This window comes from Dendropsophus ebraccatus, chromosome 11 (assembly GCF_027789765.1).
Source record: "Dendropsophus ebraccatus isolate aDenEbr1 chromosome 11, aDenEbr1.pat, whole genome shotgun sequence".
NCBI lineage: Eukaryota > Metazoa > Chordata > Amphibia > Anura > Hylidae > Dendropsophus > Dendropsophus ebraccatus.
This window is the reverse complement of record NC_091464.1, coordinates 26,475,164-26,494,665: the sequence shown is the minus strand read 5'-3', so window position 1 is coordinate 26,494,665 and position 19,502 is coordinate 26,475,164. Positions and strand designations below refer to the sequence as shown.

The following is a 19,502-nucleotide window of genomic DNA, read 5'->3' as shown; positions in this document are numbered from 1 at the left end:
GGATAGGGTGTGTGTTCACTGAAATTTAGAAAATTTGCCAATCCTGAACAGGGTGTGGAAGATATCATTGGTTTCTATATGATAAAGGTTTGTGTCCTAGAATCATAGCTTTGGACTTAAACAGTTAGGTAAATGTTGAATCACCACCCCTCCTGGAGACTAACAATTCACTCCATACATGTCATTACCTTATCTGTCGTCCTTCCCCCCAGTTCTGGGACTGCTGCTTTTGCTAAAGACACCTAAAGAAAACTCTATTCAAACTGTACAGTCCATCTCCCCCTCTTTCCCCCTCTCTTCCGGGGCAGCTCATGTAAACAACTTCCCTGTCTTCACCATGTGATCTGAGGTCATGTTAGTTGTGACATCACTGTGATTAACCCTTCCTGCTGTACAGAGCGAAGAGACAGCTGGCCAGGGAGCTTTTTACATAAGCCGTCTCAGAAGGGAGGGGGTTCAGCAGAAACAGTGAACAGTTCAGTTTTCTATGTCTTCAGCAGAAAGCATGAGCTCAGAACTGGGGGAAGGAGACATAAGGTAATGACATGTTTGGAATGAATTATTAATCTCCAGGAAGGAGGATGATATATTTTACATAACCGAATAACCTCTTTAACCTGCTAACAGCCCAGTCTGTTTAGGCCTTTTATAATTCGTTTATTTTTTGCCTCAATATTTTATGCAGGCATTTATTTTTAAAAAAATTGGCTTGTCTTGTATTTTGCTTGAACTTATAGGGGGAGATTTCTCAAAGGGTGTAAAATTTAGACTGGTGCAAATTGTCCGCCGCGGAATGCCGTTAGCCTCCCGCTCATAATGGGAGTCTATGGGAGGCGCGCGCTGAAGAATGAACATGTTCATTCTTCAGCGCGTACAGAGCAGGAGAGCGCCTACCATAGACTCCCATTATGAGCGGGAGGCTAACGGCATTCCGTGGCGGACAATTCCGTCGCGGAATTCCGCTACTTTTGCTCAGTGGGAACAGGGCCTAAAGCTGAGCTGTGATTGGTTGCTGTGGGCAGTTTGCACCAGTCTAATTTTACACCCTTTGATAAATCTCCCCCATAGTCTTTGTACCGACTAATGGACTGGCCACTCAGCCAACCTGTGACTGGACCAGTGTTCTGCCCTAGTCACTGAGTGGCTGACCGGCCAGTCTATCGGCCAGGTCGTGAGGTGGACATCCCGGAGCCTTAAATTTTGGGCTAAAACTGCCTAGTGCCCCCTCTATTGTGGAGTGTTTAATACTTGGTAATAAAAATTAGTATCCAGAATTTAACACAATCTAGTATATGTATAGTATGCATAGACTACATCTTGTGCATACATTTGTCTGTGTGAACAGAAACTTAGTTGTGTGTGTGTGTGTGCTAATTTTATTCTCTTTTCATATTTAGGAGCTGATTGATGATTTCATATTCCCAGCATCCAACGTTTACTTGCAGTATATGAAAAGTGGCGAACTTCCAGCTGAACAAGCTATCCCAGTATGCAGTTCACCAGCCACAATAAATGCGGGATTTGAATTGCTGGTTGCATTGGCTGTAGGATGTGTCCGTAATCTCAGACAGATTGTTGATACGTTGAATGAAATGTATTACACAGGTAATGTACTGTATGCCAGGATGTTCTGTTTATTTTCGGGAGCATTGCTTTACATCATCTTGATGTGTATTACAAAATGGTTGGAGACGTTGAACGGGGTGATGTATGACTTATTCCCATGACGCATATTCTACGGACGGGGAATCATTGTAGCGGAGTCTTTCCCTGCCTAGCCTGATGTAATAATATCATGCTGGGAGCAGAGAAAGTGTGGTGTGTAACCTTTCCATAAGGTTTTGCTGTATTTGAAGTGACTGATTTTTATATGGGAAGTGTTTCAGCGAGCCTGTTGACTTTTTTTTTTTTTTTTCCCCATTGGCAACCAAATGCTAAATGCGTTTTTTCCTATATTCCAGTCTGTAGTGTAAGGATTAATATGTGCTGTGGTCCCTCTTCCACTGTATAGGTTGTGAAGCACTTACAGAATGGGAATATCTTCCCCCAGTTGGACCACGACCCCCCAAGGGCTTTGTTGGGCTGAAAAATGCTGGTGCTACATGTTATATGAATTCTGTGATTCAGCAGTTGTATATGATACCTGCTATAAGAAATGGAATTCTAGCCATTGAAGGCACTGGCAGTGATGTGGATGATGACATGTCTGGGGATGAAAAACAAGACAATGAGGTAACTGTGTTAACTATGATAAAAGAGCAACTTTTTAATTATGAGATTTAAATTTTTTTTTTTTTAAGGCCTTATTCACACATCCCATAATGTTGTCCGTAAATGTGGATCTGTAATTACGGGGCAACTTAGATCATATTTATTTATATTGGGCTATTCACACAGTCCGTGTTAATTTTGATCTGTTACGTTAAAAAAAAAATAAAAAAAAAATAATTACATGTCCTAGTGCGGATTGTGACTGCAGTACTGATTACTAATAGTCTGTGGGATCCTTTTTTTTTTTTTAAACGGATGTCACATCCGTGATGTCTGCCAAACAACGCGGATCAGATTTCTATGCGAGCTAGCACTGTTCACATTTTATGGAAATGGAAAGAATTACGGATGGAAAAAATAGCGGGAGGTTTGGCAGTCCCGAAAAATCACTAACGTGTGGCCTAACACATGGCTATAATAATGTTTTTACTTTGTAATCTAAATTTTTATTTTAAAAATAAGTTTTGTTTTTTTTTTGTACACGTTCTTCCAGTGCCTAGTAGCAGTAAGGGGGCGACACAGCCCCTCTGCTGCCACCACTGTTTGTATCGGGAACTGCAGGGCTCCGAACACACCATCAAAGTGTTCTCCTGCAAAGGACGCTGCTCACCTCTGCCTGAACTAAGAAATAACATCTAATGAAGCTTTTTTTTTTTTTTTTTTTTATAAATATCATTTGTAGTTGCCTCCAAACTAGAAAGTATAAGTCAGAGTTTGTATGGAGCCTTCATGAGGCTCACGCTTAGTCTCTTTCCTCACAGCCAGGGTTTTATGTAATGATTTTCCCCTTACTGTAGAGAAACCAGTAGAAGTGCCCTGCTTGTGAGAGAAGGACCCGAGCCTCTTATTGTGTGACTGAAGACTATTTATTCTAATAATTCAATTCCTAATCTCAAAGTGAAATGATTTTGTCTTCACAGAGCAATGTGGACTCGCGGGGAGACGATGTCTTTGGTTACCCTCACCAGTATGAGGACAAGCCCTCACTGAGCAAAACCGAGGACAGAAAAGAATACAACATTGGTGTGCTGAGACATCTGCAAGTTATATTTGGTCACTTGGCAGCATCTAGGTTACAGTACTACGTCCCAAGAGGTTTCTGGAAACAGTTTAGGTGTGTGAAGTGTTTATAGGTGTTTAAGATGCATTTTTATTGATTAACTTTTGCCTTTCTAGTTTTCCATTTGTGCTTCACGATAGTGATTTGTATTTCACCATCCATGGAAAGAAAAAAAATGAAAAATGCCCTTTTTAAAGTATAGGAAAAAAGGAGAAATTGTATCACTAGGATGTGCCATACAATCTGGTATGGTGTGAGCCGGACCTCTAGGACGAACATTACCCACCACATTTGGCATGGTCCTTCGTTCATGCACCATACAGGGGACTGCAACACAGTGTCATTGAATTGACTGGTGCTTTGTTGTTGTGTTTTCCTGCATAGGGAGTGGATGGGATAACTGTTTAGAGAAAATCTGTGATGTAGCCAACTATTTTCTGAGAATCCATGGGGGTCCAGTATTCAGACCTCCACCAATGAGAAAGGAATGCCATATTCCATCTATAGAACATGACCTAGTATAGTGGGAAAACCCTTCAAAGGGTAGCTTCACACACACCGCAGCAGATTTGTTCTAAATACCTGAACACAGCATCACATCTGCACCATAAAACCTGCTGTGGATCTGCTGCAGAACCTGTACGTGTGAATGCACCCATAGTGTCCTTTTTATTATTGTGCATAGGCAAACCTTTCTCTGGACCAGGATATAGCTTTACACATTTAAAGGTCTTAATACTGAAAGGTAATTTTTTTGGTTAGCACCCTAAAATGTAACCTAGTGTATCTACAATGTGCCCCATGATGACTATCATCCTTGCTCTGTTTATTAATGACCGAAAATACTTGGCGTCCTAAGCTGTGCAGTTTGTACTCCTTAGGACCTGAGGGCACATTATTGTAGCCTTTCAAATCTCCTGTAATTCTCCCATAATTCTTAACAAGTGTTTTTTTTTTCTCTTGGTCTTAGGCTTTGGGGAGAACCAGTTAACCTTCGAGAGCAACATGATGCTTTAGAATTTTTTAACTCTCTTGTTGACAGTTTAGATGAAGCTTTAAAGGCACTAGGTCACCCGACTATGTTAAGCAAAGTCTTAGGAGGTTCCTTTGCTGATCAAAAAATTTGCCAAGGATGCCCTCATAGGTAAGTTTCCAAATGCCTAATTTATAATGTATAATGAATGATAAGCTTTTTACCACAGGCAGGAAAGTAACTTTTATTAGGCTCTGTTCACATCTGCGTTGGCTATTAGAAGCTGCTATTGCAGAGTCTTGAATAGGGCAGCATGATGTGCTGTTTTGTCCGGGAAAGTCCCAGGCAGCAGGCTGGAGTTGAGTTCTATTTGACACTCTGGGTTTCCATCATTTACCAGATTTAGAACACCTTTGTTTTTATTGTAATGCTGCTATGAAAGACTTAAAGTAGATGTGAACAGGGCCTTGCTTTGCTCTAAAACTGTATGTCATAGGGAAGTAGAATCTAAAAACAGACAAAATGTCTTTGAAACATTAATCTTCCAACTTTTCAGGTACGAATGTGAAGAATCTTTTACAACCCTGAATGTAGATATTAGAAACCACCAAAACCTGCTTGACTCAATGGAACAGTATGTCAAAGGAGACTTGCTGGAAGGTGCAAATGCTTATCACTGTGAAAAATGCAACAAAAAGGTGAACGCTCTGCATAAATTGTAATGCGAGATATTAACATGATTTCCTTTTCCAGGAATGAAAGTGTTAGGTTGGCTTCTCACTACCTTAAAATCCTGGAAAAATGGCTAAAAAAAACGCTTTTTATTTTATTTTTTGCAAGAATGCCAGCGACCAGATCTTAGCTGGAAGTCTATGATATGATATGCCTTAAACACGTGGCTTTTTTGGGGAGTGGCGTCTTTCTCTCCTGTCTGGTGTTTTTCAGGCTCGGTGGTAGCTTTTTGCAAAAAGCAGCATGCTGAGGGTGTGACGTTTTTTCGGCAAACTGTTTTTTCTCTTTTTGTCACCTTTTGTGGTCCAGCAGCTAGGTCATGTGATGGCACAGGAAAAAAAGATCAGCACACAAACGCCTTTAAAAAAAGCCAATGCAGACTTTTTTTTTTTTGTTGGTAGGAAAAACACCAAACAAAAAGGATGTGTGACTGCGCCCCCTTTATGGTGGGGAAAGCTGCAGATAAACCTTTTCTCAAGAGAGACATTTTTTTTTTAGTGCCACCCTCCATAGTGTGAATCCAGGCCCCCGATGTGCACATACCCATACAGGAACATTGATTTATTTTACTCTGTCCCATATTTGCTGCATGAAGGCTATGCCTTTACTATGTCTTTATAATACTAATGTGATTCTATGATTTTTTTTTTTTTTTTTGTGTAAGTTGGTCCCCAAGCCAATATATCAGGGTGTCTAGTGTTTACACATGCATAATCTTCACTGTGACTCTTTGGCGGTACTTCATATTGGATCACCGTATTTCCTCAAACCTACAAATGCTTGTCTTTGTCTAGGGCAATCTCTTTACTATATTCATAGAGATGACAAACAACTGATTTACATGTCTTGAGAACTGGTCTTGTGTTTTTCAGGTTGATACGGTGAAGCGTTTGCTTATAAAGAAGCTTCCTCCTGTTTTAGCCATTCAGCTGAAACGCTTTGACTACGATTGGGAAAGGGAATGTGCAATCAAATTCAATGACTATTTTGAGTTTCCACGTGAACTAGATATGGAGCCGTACACAGTGGCTGGTGTAGCAAAACTGGAGGGAGATGATGTCAATCCTGAAAATCAAGTCATCCCCAATGAACAAACTGAGAATGAGCCTGCTGGAAGCACTAAGTACAGGCTGGTCGGGGTGTTAGTGCACAGTGGGCAGGCCAGCGGAGGCCATTACTATTCTTACATCATTCAGAGAAATGGCGGAGATGGAGAGAAGAACCGCTGGTACAAGTTTGATGATGGCGACGTAACAGAATGCAAAATGGACGATGATGAGGAAATGAAAAACCAGTGCTTTGGGGGTGAATACATGGGGGAAGTGTTTGATCACATGATGAAAAGAATGTCGTACCGACGTCAGAAGAGGTGGTGGAATGCCTATATTCTTTTTTATGAACGTATGGACACTCTAGACAAGGACAATGAACTGATCAAATATATTAATGAACTAACAATCACCTCCAAACCCCATCAGATCAAGATGCCGTCAGCTATCGAGCGCAGTGTACGCAAGCAAAACGTGCAATTCATGCACAACCGAATGCAGTTCAGCTTAGAATATTTCCAGTTTATAAAGAAATTACTAACCTGTAACAGTGTCTACCTGAACCCTCCCCCAGGTAAGTTATGGTTTACATATGACATAAAAGAACATGATAAAGTTAGTGGATTACGCTAGATTCCTTTTGATTTTTCCTTTTGTTGTCTTGGGATCTTGGTTCTTGACTGATTATGTATTTGTAGTGTTATTTCAGAGTATTGCGGATTTTGGGGGCAGAATCCAGTGACTTCAGTGTGAAATTTAGGAATGTTTTCATCCGTTAGATTGTTTGTAAATGGATCAGCTCAGGGGAACAGCCAGGTGCAGAATTCTGGTTGACAAGTGGCCAGCAGATCTAATGAAACTGAACTCTCCTTTAACATCTTCCACTGAATATTAGTAACTCCAGGACTGTCTCTGAAGATCCCAAAGAGAAGATACCCTATTAAAGGGTACTCCTAAGGCCACATTCAAGTGTGAGTGCGGCCTAAGAAGGAGGAAAAACTTGCTTTCAAATTAAAGGGGTAGTGCCAGCTCAGACGAGCCGCTCTGAAGCTGCAGCACGCGGGACCCGGGAAGAAGCAGAGCTCAAGAGGAGCCCTGGAGCATGAATGGGTAATGTATACACTTTGCAGATCGTCAGCCGCCAGCCACACATCGCTATTACACGTAGCAATGCACCCGACAATTATAGGTCCAAACCTAAATCAACGATCAGCTGATCGTTGTGTTTATTACACGGAACGATAATCGGCCGGATATTGCTGATTATAGTTCCGTGTAATAGGGCCCTTAGTCCGCGTAATCGTCGTCCAGGAGCAGTCTGACCTGTGAACCCAGAGTTATATGTCCCCAGTGATTTTCCTATGGGCATCAGTCTCCTCTCTACTCCTTTGCATAATGAGCACGGCTTAGTATAGAGTAGCAGGATTTTGTGCAAGTTTTTTTTTTTTTTTTTTACAAAGTGGGAGTTGGCACAGAGTGTCAATTTTTTTTGTTGCACAGAGGGTTTCTGATCTTAGTGTAAAAAAAATCTGTTGGAAAATGTAATAAAGATTAGAAAAATATGATTTATCTGGATTTAAATAGTTATGCGTGTTTCTATTTTTTAATTTTCCTCCTGCAGTTTGAGATGTTTTTGTGACTTTGTATTGTGTATTTCCATGTATGGTACATTATTACTCTATCTTTTCAGGGCAAGAACATTTGTTGCCTGAGCCAGAAGAAATAACCATGATTAGTATACAGCTTGCTGCTAAATTCTTGTTCACTACAGGATTCCATACAAAGAAAGTTGTCCGTGGGCCTGCCAGTGACTGGTAACATGGCTTTCTGTTAACCCCTTTTTAACTGTCAGATAACACATGGATGTTTAGTAGATGTAGAGCACAGGTGTCAAACTCCGTCCCTCCAGCTGCTGCAAAATTACAGTTCCCATCATGCCTGGAAAGCTAAAGCTTTGGCTGTCCAGGCATGATGGGTATTGTATTTTTGCAACAGCTGGAGGGCCTCAGTTTGACGCCTGTCTGCATACAACTCTCCAATGCAGTGATTATAGCATTAGCTCATGTTATTTTACAGTATCTGATTGTAAAGTCCTACTTCTGAGACTCCACACAATCTTGAGAAAGGGAAACCTGAAGTTCCCCTCTATTGTGTTGGTCTTTTTTTTAACCCATAGAACGTTAACTTTTTTTTAAAAAAAGAGGATTCTCCACTGACAATACATGGTGGGCACATCTTCCCCCTGCACGGCTTAAACAAAACTGTAAACTACTCACAGTAGTTCATGCACAAAACCACACTAGCAAAATATATAGATTTAATTAGTAAAAATAAGTAGGTGATACATTCCATGTGACATAGCATATTGCTATTCTTTTATTTAGTGCTGACTTTTGTTTTGCTGCTTTGTTGCAGGTATGATGCACTGTGCATCTTGCTCCGCCATAGCAAGAATGTTCGCTACTGGTTTGCACATGGTGTTCTTTTTGCTTATCCAAATCGCTTTTCTGAATATCTTTTGGAGTGCCCTAGTGCTGAAGTTAGAGGAGCCTTTGCAAAGCTTGTTGTATTTATTGCACATTTTTCTTTGCAAGATGGGCCCTGTACTCTGCCCTTTGCCTCACCTGGACCATCAAGTCAGGTACGTTTACAATTTTCCCATAAGTGGAGTTTTTCTTTTATATATGACACGAGCAGTGATGTCACCCTTCTATACGTTGTGGGTCATACTTTTATTTCTTTTTCTTTAGGCTTATGATAATTTGAGTCTAAGTGATCAGTTGCTAAGGGCAGTCTTGAACCTTCTGAGAAGAGAAGTGTCTGAGCACGGACGCCATTTACAACAGTACTTTAACCTTTTTGTCATGTATGCTAATCTTGGTGAGTAAACCGTGTTTTTGGATTATTTAAATTTGGTTAGAACATCAATGACAAGTTTAATAAAGCATATGTACCTTTTTATTTTTTCAGGCATGCAAGAGAAGACCCAACTCTTGAAACTCAATGTGCCTGCAACTTTTATGCTAGTAGCAATGGATGAAGGGCCAGGTCCTCCAATCAAATATCAGTATGCTGAATTGGGCAAATTGTACACTGTAGTGTCACAGCTAATCCGGTGTTGCGATGTATCATCGCGTATGCAGTCTTCTATAAATGGTAATGTACTACATTGATATGTTTGAGCACATTTGTTAAAACTATACAATAGATGACTGTACACTATGTAGAAGATTTACCTGCAATATTTCTCATGTCTCGAACATGTGGATATGACAAAAACAGCCTAGCACGGGGGTCGGCCTTCTCGGTCAGTCCCCTAGAGATTGAATAGAGCCACTGCCCTTATGGGGTGCAAAGTTCCCTATTGCTATTAGTGGTGGGTCTCAGCGATCACATGAAGAAGCATCATTTATGGGTTATCGCCCTTAATGGTCATTTCAAATGGTTGTTTCAGAAATAAGTTACTATTAATGCGCAGGAAAATTGAGAAAGTTTTCCTTTGGAACTGGATGTTCATTATAGTTAAGGGTCTTTTTTTACTTAATAGGATTTGTCAGCTGTGGGTTTAACAAATGAGCTCCGATCAGCGAGATCGGCACTTGTTTGCAGGGCCTTTTACATGGTACAACAAATTGAGCGGCCAGGCTGCTCGAACAATTCTTTTATAATTTGTGCAGCCATGGAAACTGACAGAACAGATGTGTATATCTGTGCTCTCAATTTCCAGATCACACAGCGGTGCGTACTTACCATCCGTGCTACTTGTCATGCCGGCATCCTACTCCCCCATCCTGTCTTTTCAGACCCGCCTCCTCTGGCTGTCAATCATTCTGGAGCAGGCAGCGGCCTTAAAGCGAAACTGTCATGTTTTGTTTTTTTTATATCAGAAATCAGTAGTCTAAGCGATTTTAAGAAACTCTGTAATAGGTTTTATCAGCCAAAATAGCCGCCTCCTGTACTCAAGAAGCAATCTCCCAGCCTCCCCCCCCCCCCGACTTCTTATCTGTGCATTATCAGGCAAACACGTCTTTATTACAGAGAAGCCAGTGAAGACGGGCTCTGCTCTCTCCATTGTAAGCCTATGAAGGGGGGAGGGGCTGAGGGAGATGAGGGAGCAGGAAGAGGTGACATGAAGGTCAGCTGTTTGTAGACTCTCTGGGCACCTAAACCGCAGGATTCAGGGGTCAGAAAGGTCAGTGCTTATCTATGAACTTACTGAGAGAAGATTGCAGGGTGTTGTGCTGTGCAGGACTGCTCCGTGCTCAGTCACTCCTAACAGCCCCTCCCCTCTCCATAGCCACATAATAGACACAGAAATCCTGCAGCTTCTGATGTGAGGGGGGAGGCTGGGAGATTGCTTTTTCAGTACAGAAGGAAACTTTTTTTAGTACATAAAACCTATTACAGAATTTCTTAAAATCGCTTGTACTGTTGATATTTAATGTTTTCAGAAAAATGACCCTGAAATGACAGTTACGCTTTAAGATAAAACAGCTGGACAGGAAAGCTGGATGCTGAATCACAAGCAGCACTGATGGTATGTATGCGCTGCCAGCATATTTAATATCACTGACAGCATGGATATATACATATCTGTGCTGTCAGCTTCTCTTTATTGTCATCCGCCACACATTTTGTACAGGAAGCTGTGTGGCCGGTAATGATACATTTCGAAGGCAGCTTTAAAGGTATGATCACCCAAGGACCAGGCGTCTGCTTGATCCTCAGCAAATCGCTGTCACTTTAACATAGGCCGAAGGATCGTTACTAGCAACACTCCTGATCAATAATCGGCCTGTGTAAAAGTATATAGTGCAGAGGAATCAGATCCTGGCCGTTTTCTCTCCTATTATGCCATGCCAGAAACAGGGATTAAAGGGGTTGTTCGAAGAGCAGAAATGTGATTTACTTCTGCTCCCCGGTGAAACACTCTTGACACATAGACGCAGATATTTTATCATCTTTAAAGGGGTTATCCAGCGCTACAAAAACATGGCCACTTTCTTCCAGAGACAGCACCACTCTTGTCTCCACCCTGGGCGGGGTTTTGCTGCTCAGTTCCATTAAAGTGGTAGTGCGGCGCTGAGCAATTCGCTAAATAACACACATTACAAAGTTATACAACTTTTGTAATGTATGTTATGTTAGTGAATGTCCCCCTTCCCAGTGTTTCCCCCCACCCACGCCACCCCCGGAAGTGTAGTGCTCTATACTCACCTGATGCGTGTCGATCCCCGTCCGCCATCTTGCGACAATGTTGTAATCTTCACGTGTGCGGCCGAGCTGCTTCGACTGCCCCTCGTGCCGGCCCCCCTCTGCCGCGTCATCAGCTGCTCAGCCGCAGTTGGCTGAGCACAGTTATGCGTGGGTGGGGGGAAACACGGGGAAGGGGGACATTCACTAACATATGATTCATTACAAAGTTGTATAACTTTGTAATGTGTGTTATTTAGTGAATAATTGTTTAGCGCCGCACTAACCCTTTGCAATTAAGCTCCAATTACTTTAAACTGCACCTGAACTGGAGCAGGAGTCGTGTTGTGTCTGAAAGAAAGTGGCCATGTTTTTGTAGCACTGGATAACCCCTTTTAATATGTTCTATGTGCACAAAGGCTCATTTCTTGTGTAATTCATTTCAGGTAACCCACCACTTTCCAACCCCTATGGAGATCCCAACTTATCACAGCCTATAATGCCGCTGCAACAGAACGTGGCCGAGCTGCTGTTTGTGAAAACCAGTTATGTAAAGAAAATCATTGAGGACTGTAGCAACTCTGAAGAGACCATCAAACTTCTACGATTCTGCTGCTGGGAGAATCCTCAGTTCTCATCTACAGTCCTTAGTGAATTGCTTTGGCAGGTGAGAAATCATTGTACTTTATATCACAGGATTTTGGGGGGGTTCTATCGTTGGATAGCCTGGCCCTTTTGGCAGTCGGAGTAGATAGCCTACTTTGAATAGGACGTGGATTATTAAGAAACTAGAAGTTTTAAGGACAAGCCAAACCATTGGCCCATCTGCTTTATTTACATGGTAACAGGATAAATGATCGATCAAAATGTTTGTTATGCTTTTGTGTGAGTGTAATATCTGTTCGGCAGGTGATATATATATTTTCTTTTTCTGTAGGTGGCATATTCTTACACGTATGAACTTAGACCCTACTTGGATCTGTTACTCCAGATCCTGTTGATTGAAGATTCTTGGCAAACCCATAGGTAAGTGCTTTAATTAGGTGCATTCGCTATAACATGAGCCACGGATAGATCGGCGCAGGGAAGACTGTGCCGCAGTCCATTTTTCGGACCGTGGCCTGGTTTCCGTGTACAGCGCCGTTTTATCCACTGGTACCAGGCCGGGGCTGAAGCACTGGAGGCGGGGCGAGCAGCCCCAGTGGGAGGAATCTCCCGCTCCTCTATGACGCGACTCAATTGATTCTAATGGAGCCGCGCCATAGAGGGGCGGGTGATTCCTCCCACTGGGGGCAGCCCGGTAGCCGTGGATAGAATGAAGCCGCACACGGGAACCGGGCTGTGGTTCAAAAAATGGACTGCAGCAGCTGCTTCCCGGCGCCAATCTATCCGTAGGTCATGTTAAAGCGAATGTACCTGATGGTTAAAGGTTAAAGTGTAACTGGTAAATGCAGGTACCTTCTCAGGATAAGCTGTCCTGCGTGTATACATTTGGACTAAGGCATTATTCCCTTTTCATACCCCCCCCCCCCCCCCCCTTTTTTTTACATTAATTTGTGCAGAATTGTTTTTAGGTGACAATTTAGGTTTCCGTGTGTTTAGCACAAAGCATCACTGAGCACCTTTTTGTTGTCTTTAGGATTCATAATGCACTTAAAGGAATACCAGATGACAGAGATGGCTTGTTTGACACCATCCAGCGCTCCAAGAACCACTATCAGAAAAGAGCTTATCAATGCATAAAATGCATGGTGGCTCTCTTCAGCAACTGCTCAGTCGCATACCAAATATTGCAGGTAAGGAGTCCAGTGTCACAATAGTGCTGCAAGAGTTTTTAGAACTTGGGATTCATTTTACATTCGTTTCAAGGGGTATATATTCTACTATTTTCATTTATAAATATAGTTTCTGAATAGAGAGGCAGAGTTGTGTGTATATTATATTTAGCTTTTTAGTTTATTTGAAGGTCTATGCACCGGACCTAATTTTTCAAGTAAATCCTAATCCTCTTTTCACTTCCCTAGAGTAATGGAGATTTAAAAAGAAAATGGACTTGGGCAGTGGAATGGTTGGGTGATGAATTGGAGCGCCGGCCTTATACTGGCAATCCTCAGTACACCTACAACAACTGGTCTCCACCAGTACAAAGTAATGAAACCTCAAATGGCTACTTTTTAGAGAGGTCACACAGCGCTAGGATGACTCTTGCTAAGGCCTGCGAGCTCTGCCCTGAAGAGGTAATGTATGTTTTTATACAATTTTATGGGCGATTGTGTGTATTGTATTTTTTTGGATGCAAATCCTCTTTTCTAGGCTTTCCCTAAAATTTATTCTCAGAAAATATAAAAAAAAGTTACTTTCCCAGTTAATAAAAAAGGTTTCTATACAATTTCAGTTTTAAAGTGTAGCTCCAGTTATCTAAAAATGCAGCCATTCATATCCGTTTTCTTTTTTGTTTTTTTGTCTACCCCCTTCCTTCCGTATGTCCATGGGTGCATTTTGCACTGGGATGTTTTTATTTTTTTTTAAATTTTATGCTAACCTATTACTCCAGCCAGTAAGTACATTTATGTTGGACATTAGGCTGACCATTGTCTTTCATCTCCTGTCCTTGGAGACTTAGCTGGAAGCCAGTATGTTTTTGTTTTTTTCCCCCCTTGCCCTTTTTTTTTCTTTTTTTATTGCTATATATTACAATGTCATACAGAGCTGACTGGATTGATGCAGGGGCTACACTTTAAGGCTATGTTCACACATCTAATTCTGCATTCATGTTACAACATAGAATAAACTGCACATACAGAGAATCATTTACATTGTGGAAAATCTCTTAATATGAGTTTTGGAAATATTGTGGCTTGAAATTTATATAAATGTCATGTACTAAATCAACCAAAGCTTTTTATTGCCTAACAAGGTTTTTTATTAAGTACTACTAATGCTACTAATTTTCTACTAAAAGCACTTGTCCCTTTTAGTTTGATAGTTTGATTTTAGGACTTTTGAACCCTTGTACGGGTATACTTTGTGTCCTGAGAGGTGGACGTTGTTTAGCCATATGGAATGAGCACATCCTATTCATGTGGCTGGTAGCCGCTGCCTGATATTTTATAGTTATTACTCAGAAATGCATCATATAATAATGTAACGTATTTACCACTATTGTATCACATTCACTTTGGCTACAAATGTAATGGACTATAAAAGGTCCTGGAAATAAAGTCAAATAGTGTTATAGTAGCCAAGAGGGGATTCTCGTGGCAGGGAAGTCTTTTAAGTCTAAGTTGGTAAACTTGTATATGTAAAATTCGACTTTATAGGAGCCAGATGACCAAGATGCTCCTGAGGAACATGAGTCCTCTCCTCCTGAGGATGCCCCATTGTACCCCCATTCACCTGGCTCTCAGTATCAGCAGGTATAAGATGCACTTCTATTTCATATTTCTTTTCTCCTTTTTTCCTTTTAACTGCTGTTTAATCCCGGGTCTAATCCTTGGTGTCAATGGTATGGTTCAATAAAACCCCACACATAACTGAGTAATTTACATTGCCATGATATACTGTAGTCCTAATCTGTCTGTATTATACCCCTTTCCATGATCTGATCCTACAGCAATAGGATGTCTGACCTCTTTAAAGGGAACCAATCACCGGAAAAACGCATATAGAGCTTTTGAAATGTGCTGTTAGAGCACACAGCACACTTGGCACACGTGTTTCCATAGCCTCCGTGCCTTCCCCGTGTAAGCCGCAAAGTAACTTTATAAAACTGGCGCCCTGTATGCTAATTACCTGAGGTAGTCACCTGGGCGGTGTTCGGCTAGCAGGTAGTCACGGTCCCCTGGGCGTTCTTCCGCTGTAATCACGCCCCTCTGGGCGTGATTCAAATGGCCGAGTAGCTGTGACATTCTGATGCCGGACGCCGCCGCACATGCGCAGTGCCGCCGCTTCCATTCCGGCGGTACTGCGCCTGTGCAGAATAGCCTCGAATAGCCTGTTAGCCGGAGTTCAAGGCTATTCTACACAGGCGCAGTCCAGCCGGAATGGAAGCGGCTGCACTGCGCATGAGCGGCGGCGTCCGGCATCAGTACGTAAGCGCGCCGACGTTGGGCACGGCGCGCTCCCGAGTGACGCCACAGCCACTCTGACATTTGAATCACCCCCAGAGGGGGCGTGATTACAGCGGAAGAACGCCCAGGGGACCGTGACTACCTGCTAGCCGAACACCGCCCAGGTGACTACCTCAGGTAATTAGCATACAGGGCGCCAGTTTTATAAAGTTACTTTGCGGCTTACAGGGGGAAGGCACGGAGGCTATGGAAACACGTGTGCCAAGTGTGCTGTGTGCTCTAACAGCACATTTCAAAAGCTCTATATGCTTTTTTCCAGTGATTGGTTCCCTTTAAAGGGGTTATCCAGTGTTAGAAAAACATGGCCACTTTCTTCCAGTTCAGGTGGGGTTTGCAATAAGCTCCGTTTGTTTCAAAATTCCACCCAGGCTGGAGACGAGCAGTGCTGTCTTTGTAAGAAAACGGCCATATTTTCTAAGGAGCCTATCCCACAGGAGCGATAGTCGGCCGAATCGGCACTATTCGGCTGATTTTCGCTCCGTGGAACAGAGAGAAAGATCAGCCGATCGTTTTATCGGCTGATCGTTTATTTAGGTTCAGACCTAAAATCGTCCGCCACCAGTGCATCGCTACGGTTGAATAGCGGTGCGCTGCGGCGACCGACAATTTCAGCAGAACCAAACATTACCTGTCCGGGCCACAGGTCTTCTTCTCCTGGTCCCGCGCGGCAGCATCAGCTTCGGAGCGGGGCTGTCTGAACTGACAGACCGCTAAGCCAGTCACTGGCCAGGACCGCCGCAGCCAGTGATTGGCTGAGTGGTCTGTCAGTTCAGACAGCCCCGCTCCGAAGCTGCTGCGGCCCGCGGGACCAGGAGAAGAAGACCTGCGCCCGGACAGGTAAAGTATGAAGCAAGGGCTGCAAGGACGTCGGTAACTATGTCCCTGCAGCCCTTGTTTCACGGTCATCGGGGCCGTGGAATAGGCCCAGTAAACGAGCGCCGATCTAGCAGATGGGCGCTCGTTTACGTCATTGCTCGTCCGGTGGAATAGGACCCTTACACTGGATAACCCCTTTAATGTTCACTATCGCCTTATAGTTTTTATTGTGCACCTGCCACTTGTGAGTTTCCTTAGCTTGCCAGGTCACTTATATTTCTAGTATTTTAACCGTTCATTAGCTGTTATACATGGTACAAAGTCTGTAAATGACGTGAGCTGTCAATACTCGGCACAACGTTTTGCTGTTTTTTTAATTTTGAAATTTTCCCCTAAAATATAACATAGAGGCTAGTATATTCAAGTTGGTACGATCGGTCACTTTGTATGTTGATAATGTTCATATAAATCAGACTGGCATCTTTAGGGTTGTGCCCATATGTGATGCCCCCTCCAAGATTAAGGATAACTATGGTCATAGTGATTACAGTGGATAATCTAGACGACGATGACTACAAGGAGTATGGTGTCCACTCATTTAGTGCATGTGTTTGATGCTTTGGCATGATTGTTTGATACTGGTGAGTGTTTGCCGTGTTAACAAGCAGCTGATTTACTACCCTTAACTCTTACTAAGGGCCTTCACATTCTGAAGGCCGGACTCACCCAGGTTTGCAATGTTAATTTATGAACGGAGACAAAGCTTTATATTTCACAACTACACAGTTTAGTTTGTCCCTTTGGAGAGGAGTCTGATACACTTGCAAGCCTCTAACTTTTTAGTATCCAAGCAAATAGCCACAAATTTTCAGATCAGCAGAACAATTTTATTAGTTTTACACCACCAGGCCTTTGCCCAACAACTTTTAAATTTCCTTAAAGAAGCAGTTCACTTTTTTTTTTTTTTTTTTCTGCCCCCCCCCCCAGGGTAGCCGCTGTCAAGTATACTTACAGCAGATGATCGGTGTCCCGTTCACGTTGGTCAGTTCCGTCCCGCGGTGCCGTTCACATCGGGCGCGCGCTCACTTCCGCTGGCGCTGTGACTCCTCTTCTCTCCCTTGTCATTTGAACGCCGGAAGTCACGCGCTTCCATAGAGAATGCATGGAAGCGAGTGACTTCCGGCGTATAATCACTGGTCAGAGAAGAGGACTCGCAGCAGCTGGCGGAAGTGAGCGCGCACCCAATGCGAACGGCACCGCGGAACGGAACTGACCGACGGGAACGGGACACCGATCATCTGCTGTAAGTATACTTGACAGCGGCTACCCGGGGGGGCGAAAAAAAAAAAAAGTGAACTGCTTCTTTAAAGGGGTACTCTGGACACTACTGCTGCTCTGTTCTAGCGCTGCCGCACAGCAATATACAGCCTATAAATACTAGAACATAGCAGGAACATAGCTTTGGGAACTGCAGGGCTCTAAGGTACCCAAATGGGGACGGCTGTAGAGGGACCGTGTTGCCTCTTACTGCTGCCAGGCATCGGAAGCACGTAAAGAAATAAACTATCCGCTTTTTAATAGTTATAATATGAAGTAATAAAGATATTTTTCCCTTCTCTCCGGAGTACCACTTTAATTTTTCTAATCTTCTACTACCTTGTTTTAAGCTGAAACTGTACGGATTATGTGAATGGGTTGTCTTCCCTCTTTTTACAACAAAGGATAGCAGCCTCTCCTGAAAATTTTAGAACATTTGCTCGCTCTTCTGAAAATTTCCTCTGTCTCTGGCGAGTTTGTGTTGCTTTCAGGCGCTCCTCTGGCCTCCGCTTGGTGTAGGTGGCAATGAGGGATAGAGGAAGGTTTCTTAAGTTAAGTTAATTATATTTCTAAATTGTTATAGGTCAGCTCTCCAGCTGTTTCAAAACTACAACTCCCATCATACCAAGCTTTAGCTTTGGCTGTCCAGGCATGATGGGAGTTGTAGTTTTGCAACAGCTGGAGAGCCAAGGTTCCCTACCCCTGTTATAAATAGACAATTACCAATGGGCTACCTCCTGTAAGTAATGAAGAGGGTATTAATATTTTAGAACTTTTTTTTTTTCTTTTTTTTGCTTGATAAATTTTTGCATATTTCTAAAAGCAAATTAACTTTGCTCCCTCTCCTCTTTTTAATGGTTTTCAGAATAACCATTTGCATGGACAACCATATACCGGCCCAGCAGCACATCATATGAACAATCCTCCGAGGACAGGCCAACGAGCACAAGAAGAATTTGAAGGCGGTGAAGAAGTCCCCCTAATTCAGACAAAAGATTAGTGAAACTCTTAGTCATTTTACTTAATTCCTCCGAGACTGTGCACCCAGGCCTTACAGTCCAACCTTCCTTTGTGTCTGGCTAATATTTAAAACTAGAAAAGAAAAAAAAAAAACTATTCCTAATCAACTTGGAGTGGAGAGTCTATTCACTGTCTTATCTGCAGAAACTTGCTGTCAATATATAACCCGCCTGCAGTGGAAAGTGTATAGTGTTTTGTAATAAACGGCCTGATGCTAATGTGTAAATGGCAAAGGTGTACATAGTATATTAATGTTTGACTGTTAATTCTTAAGCAAGACTATATATATTTTTTTTCTTTTTCATTTTTTTTCCTTTGTTTTAATTTGGGGCTCGACAAGATACAGATTTACAAAAAAAAAGAAAAAAAAATCGAAAACACAAAATCTCTGGGAAAAAAAACAAACTTTAGTTTCTTGAACTATGTGCTCTGCTCAAGATTTTTTTTTCTGCCTTTGGGCAATTGGATTTTGACGGCAAATGGAAAAAAAAAAACACAAAAACCTTTCCTCGCCAACCACTGAAATAGTTAAATGGTAAGATCTCGCCACCAGGATGGTTTTGTCATGAGCAGGTTTTGATGGCTGGTAACTTTTTTAATGTTTCTGGTTGATGTGGATAAGTGATATATTTGTTTCTAAAGTTCCTTTTCCCCCCATTGCCTTCTCCATACTCATAGTTTAACATTTTGATGAAATTTAAGGCTGTACCATATAGCATGGCTTCACATCGGCTAGTGTAGCCAGACATAGGGAAGGGGGAGGGGTAATGAGGACTATATGCCATGATCTACAAACAGTTGCACTCTTCAGGGGTTTTTTTTTTCGTGTGTGTGTGTTTCTTAGACCTCGATGACAAGGTGGACGGAGAAAATTGCACATGTGCCCATTTGTAATATTTGAGAATTGCCTGTGAATATGATACATGACACTTAAAGATTCA

At 42.4% G+C, this 19,502-nt stretch overlaps 1 protein-coding gene across 2 annotated transcripts in view; it reads left to right on the top strand.

The window, feature by feature from the left end:
* The window catches only part of USP9X (ubiquitin specific peptidase 9 X-linked), an 83,824-nt gene extending 65,017 nt beyond the window's left edge, over positions 1-18,807 (top strand). For both annotated transcript variants that reach the window (XM_069945817.1, XM_069945818.1), the window contains exons 30-45: positions 1,398-1,605; positions 2,012-2,232; positions 3,192-3,385; positions 4,302-4,475; positions 4,861-5,002; positions 5,909-6,659; positions 7,776-7,899; positions 8,501-8,726; positions 8,836-8,965; positions 9,056-9,241; positions 11,725-11,945; positions 12,216-12,304; positions 12,918-13,074; positions 13,303-13,515; positions 14,599-14,694; positions 18,407-18,807. In XM_069945817.1, the coding sequence (XP_069801918.1) occupies positions 1,398-1,605; positions 2,012-2,232; positions 3,192-3,385; positions 4,302-4,475; positions 4,861-5,002; positions 5,909-6,659; positions 7,776-7,899; positions 8,501-8,726; positions 8,836-8,965; positions 9,056-9,241; positions 11,725-11,945; positions 12,216-12,304; positions 12,918-13,074; positions 13,303-13,515; positions 14,599-14,694; positions 18,407-18,541 (3,267 nt within the window). In that variant the 3' untranslated portion in view covers positions 18,542-18,807. The remainder of the gene's footprint in view (positions 1-1,397; positions 1,606-2,011; positions 2,233-3,191; positions 3,386-4,301; positions 4,476-4,860; positions 5,003-5,908; positions 6,660-7,775; positions 7,900-8,500; positions 8,727-8,835; positions 8,966-9,055; positions 9,242-11,724; positions 11,946-12,215; positions 12,305-12,917; positions 13,075-13,302; positions 13,516-14,598; positions 14,695-18,406) is intronic.
* The last annotated feature ends 695 nt before the right edge of the window (positions 18,808-19,502 follow it).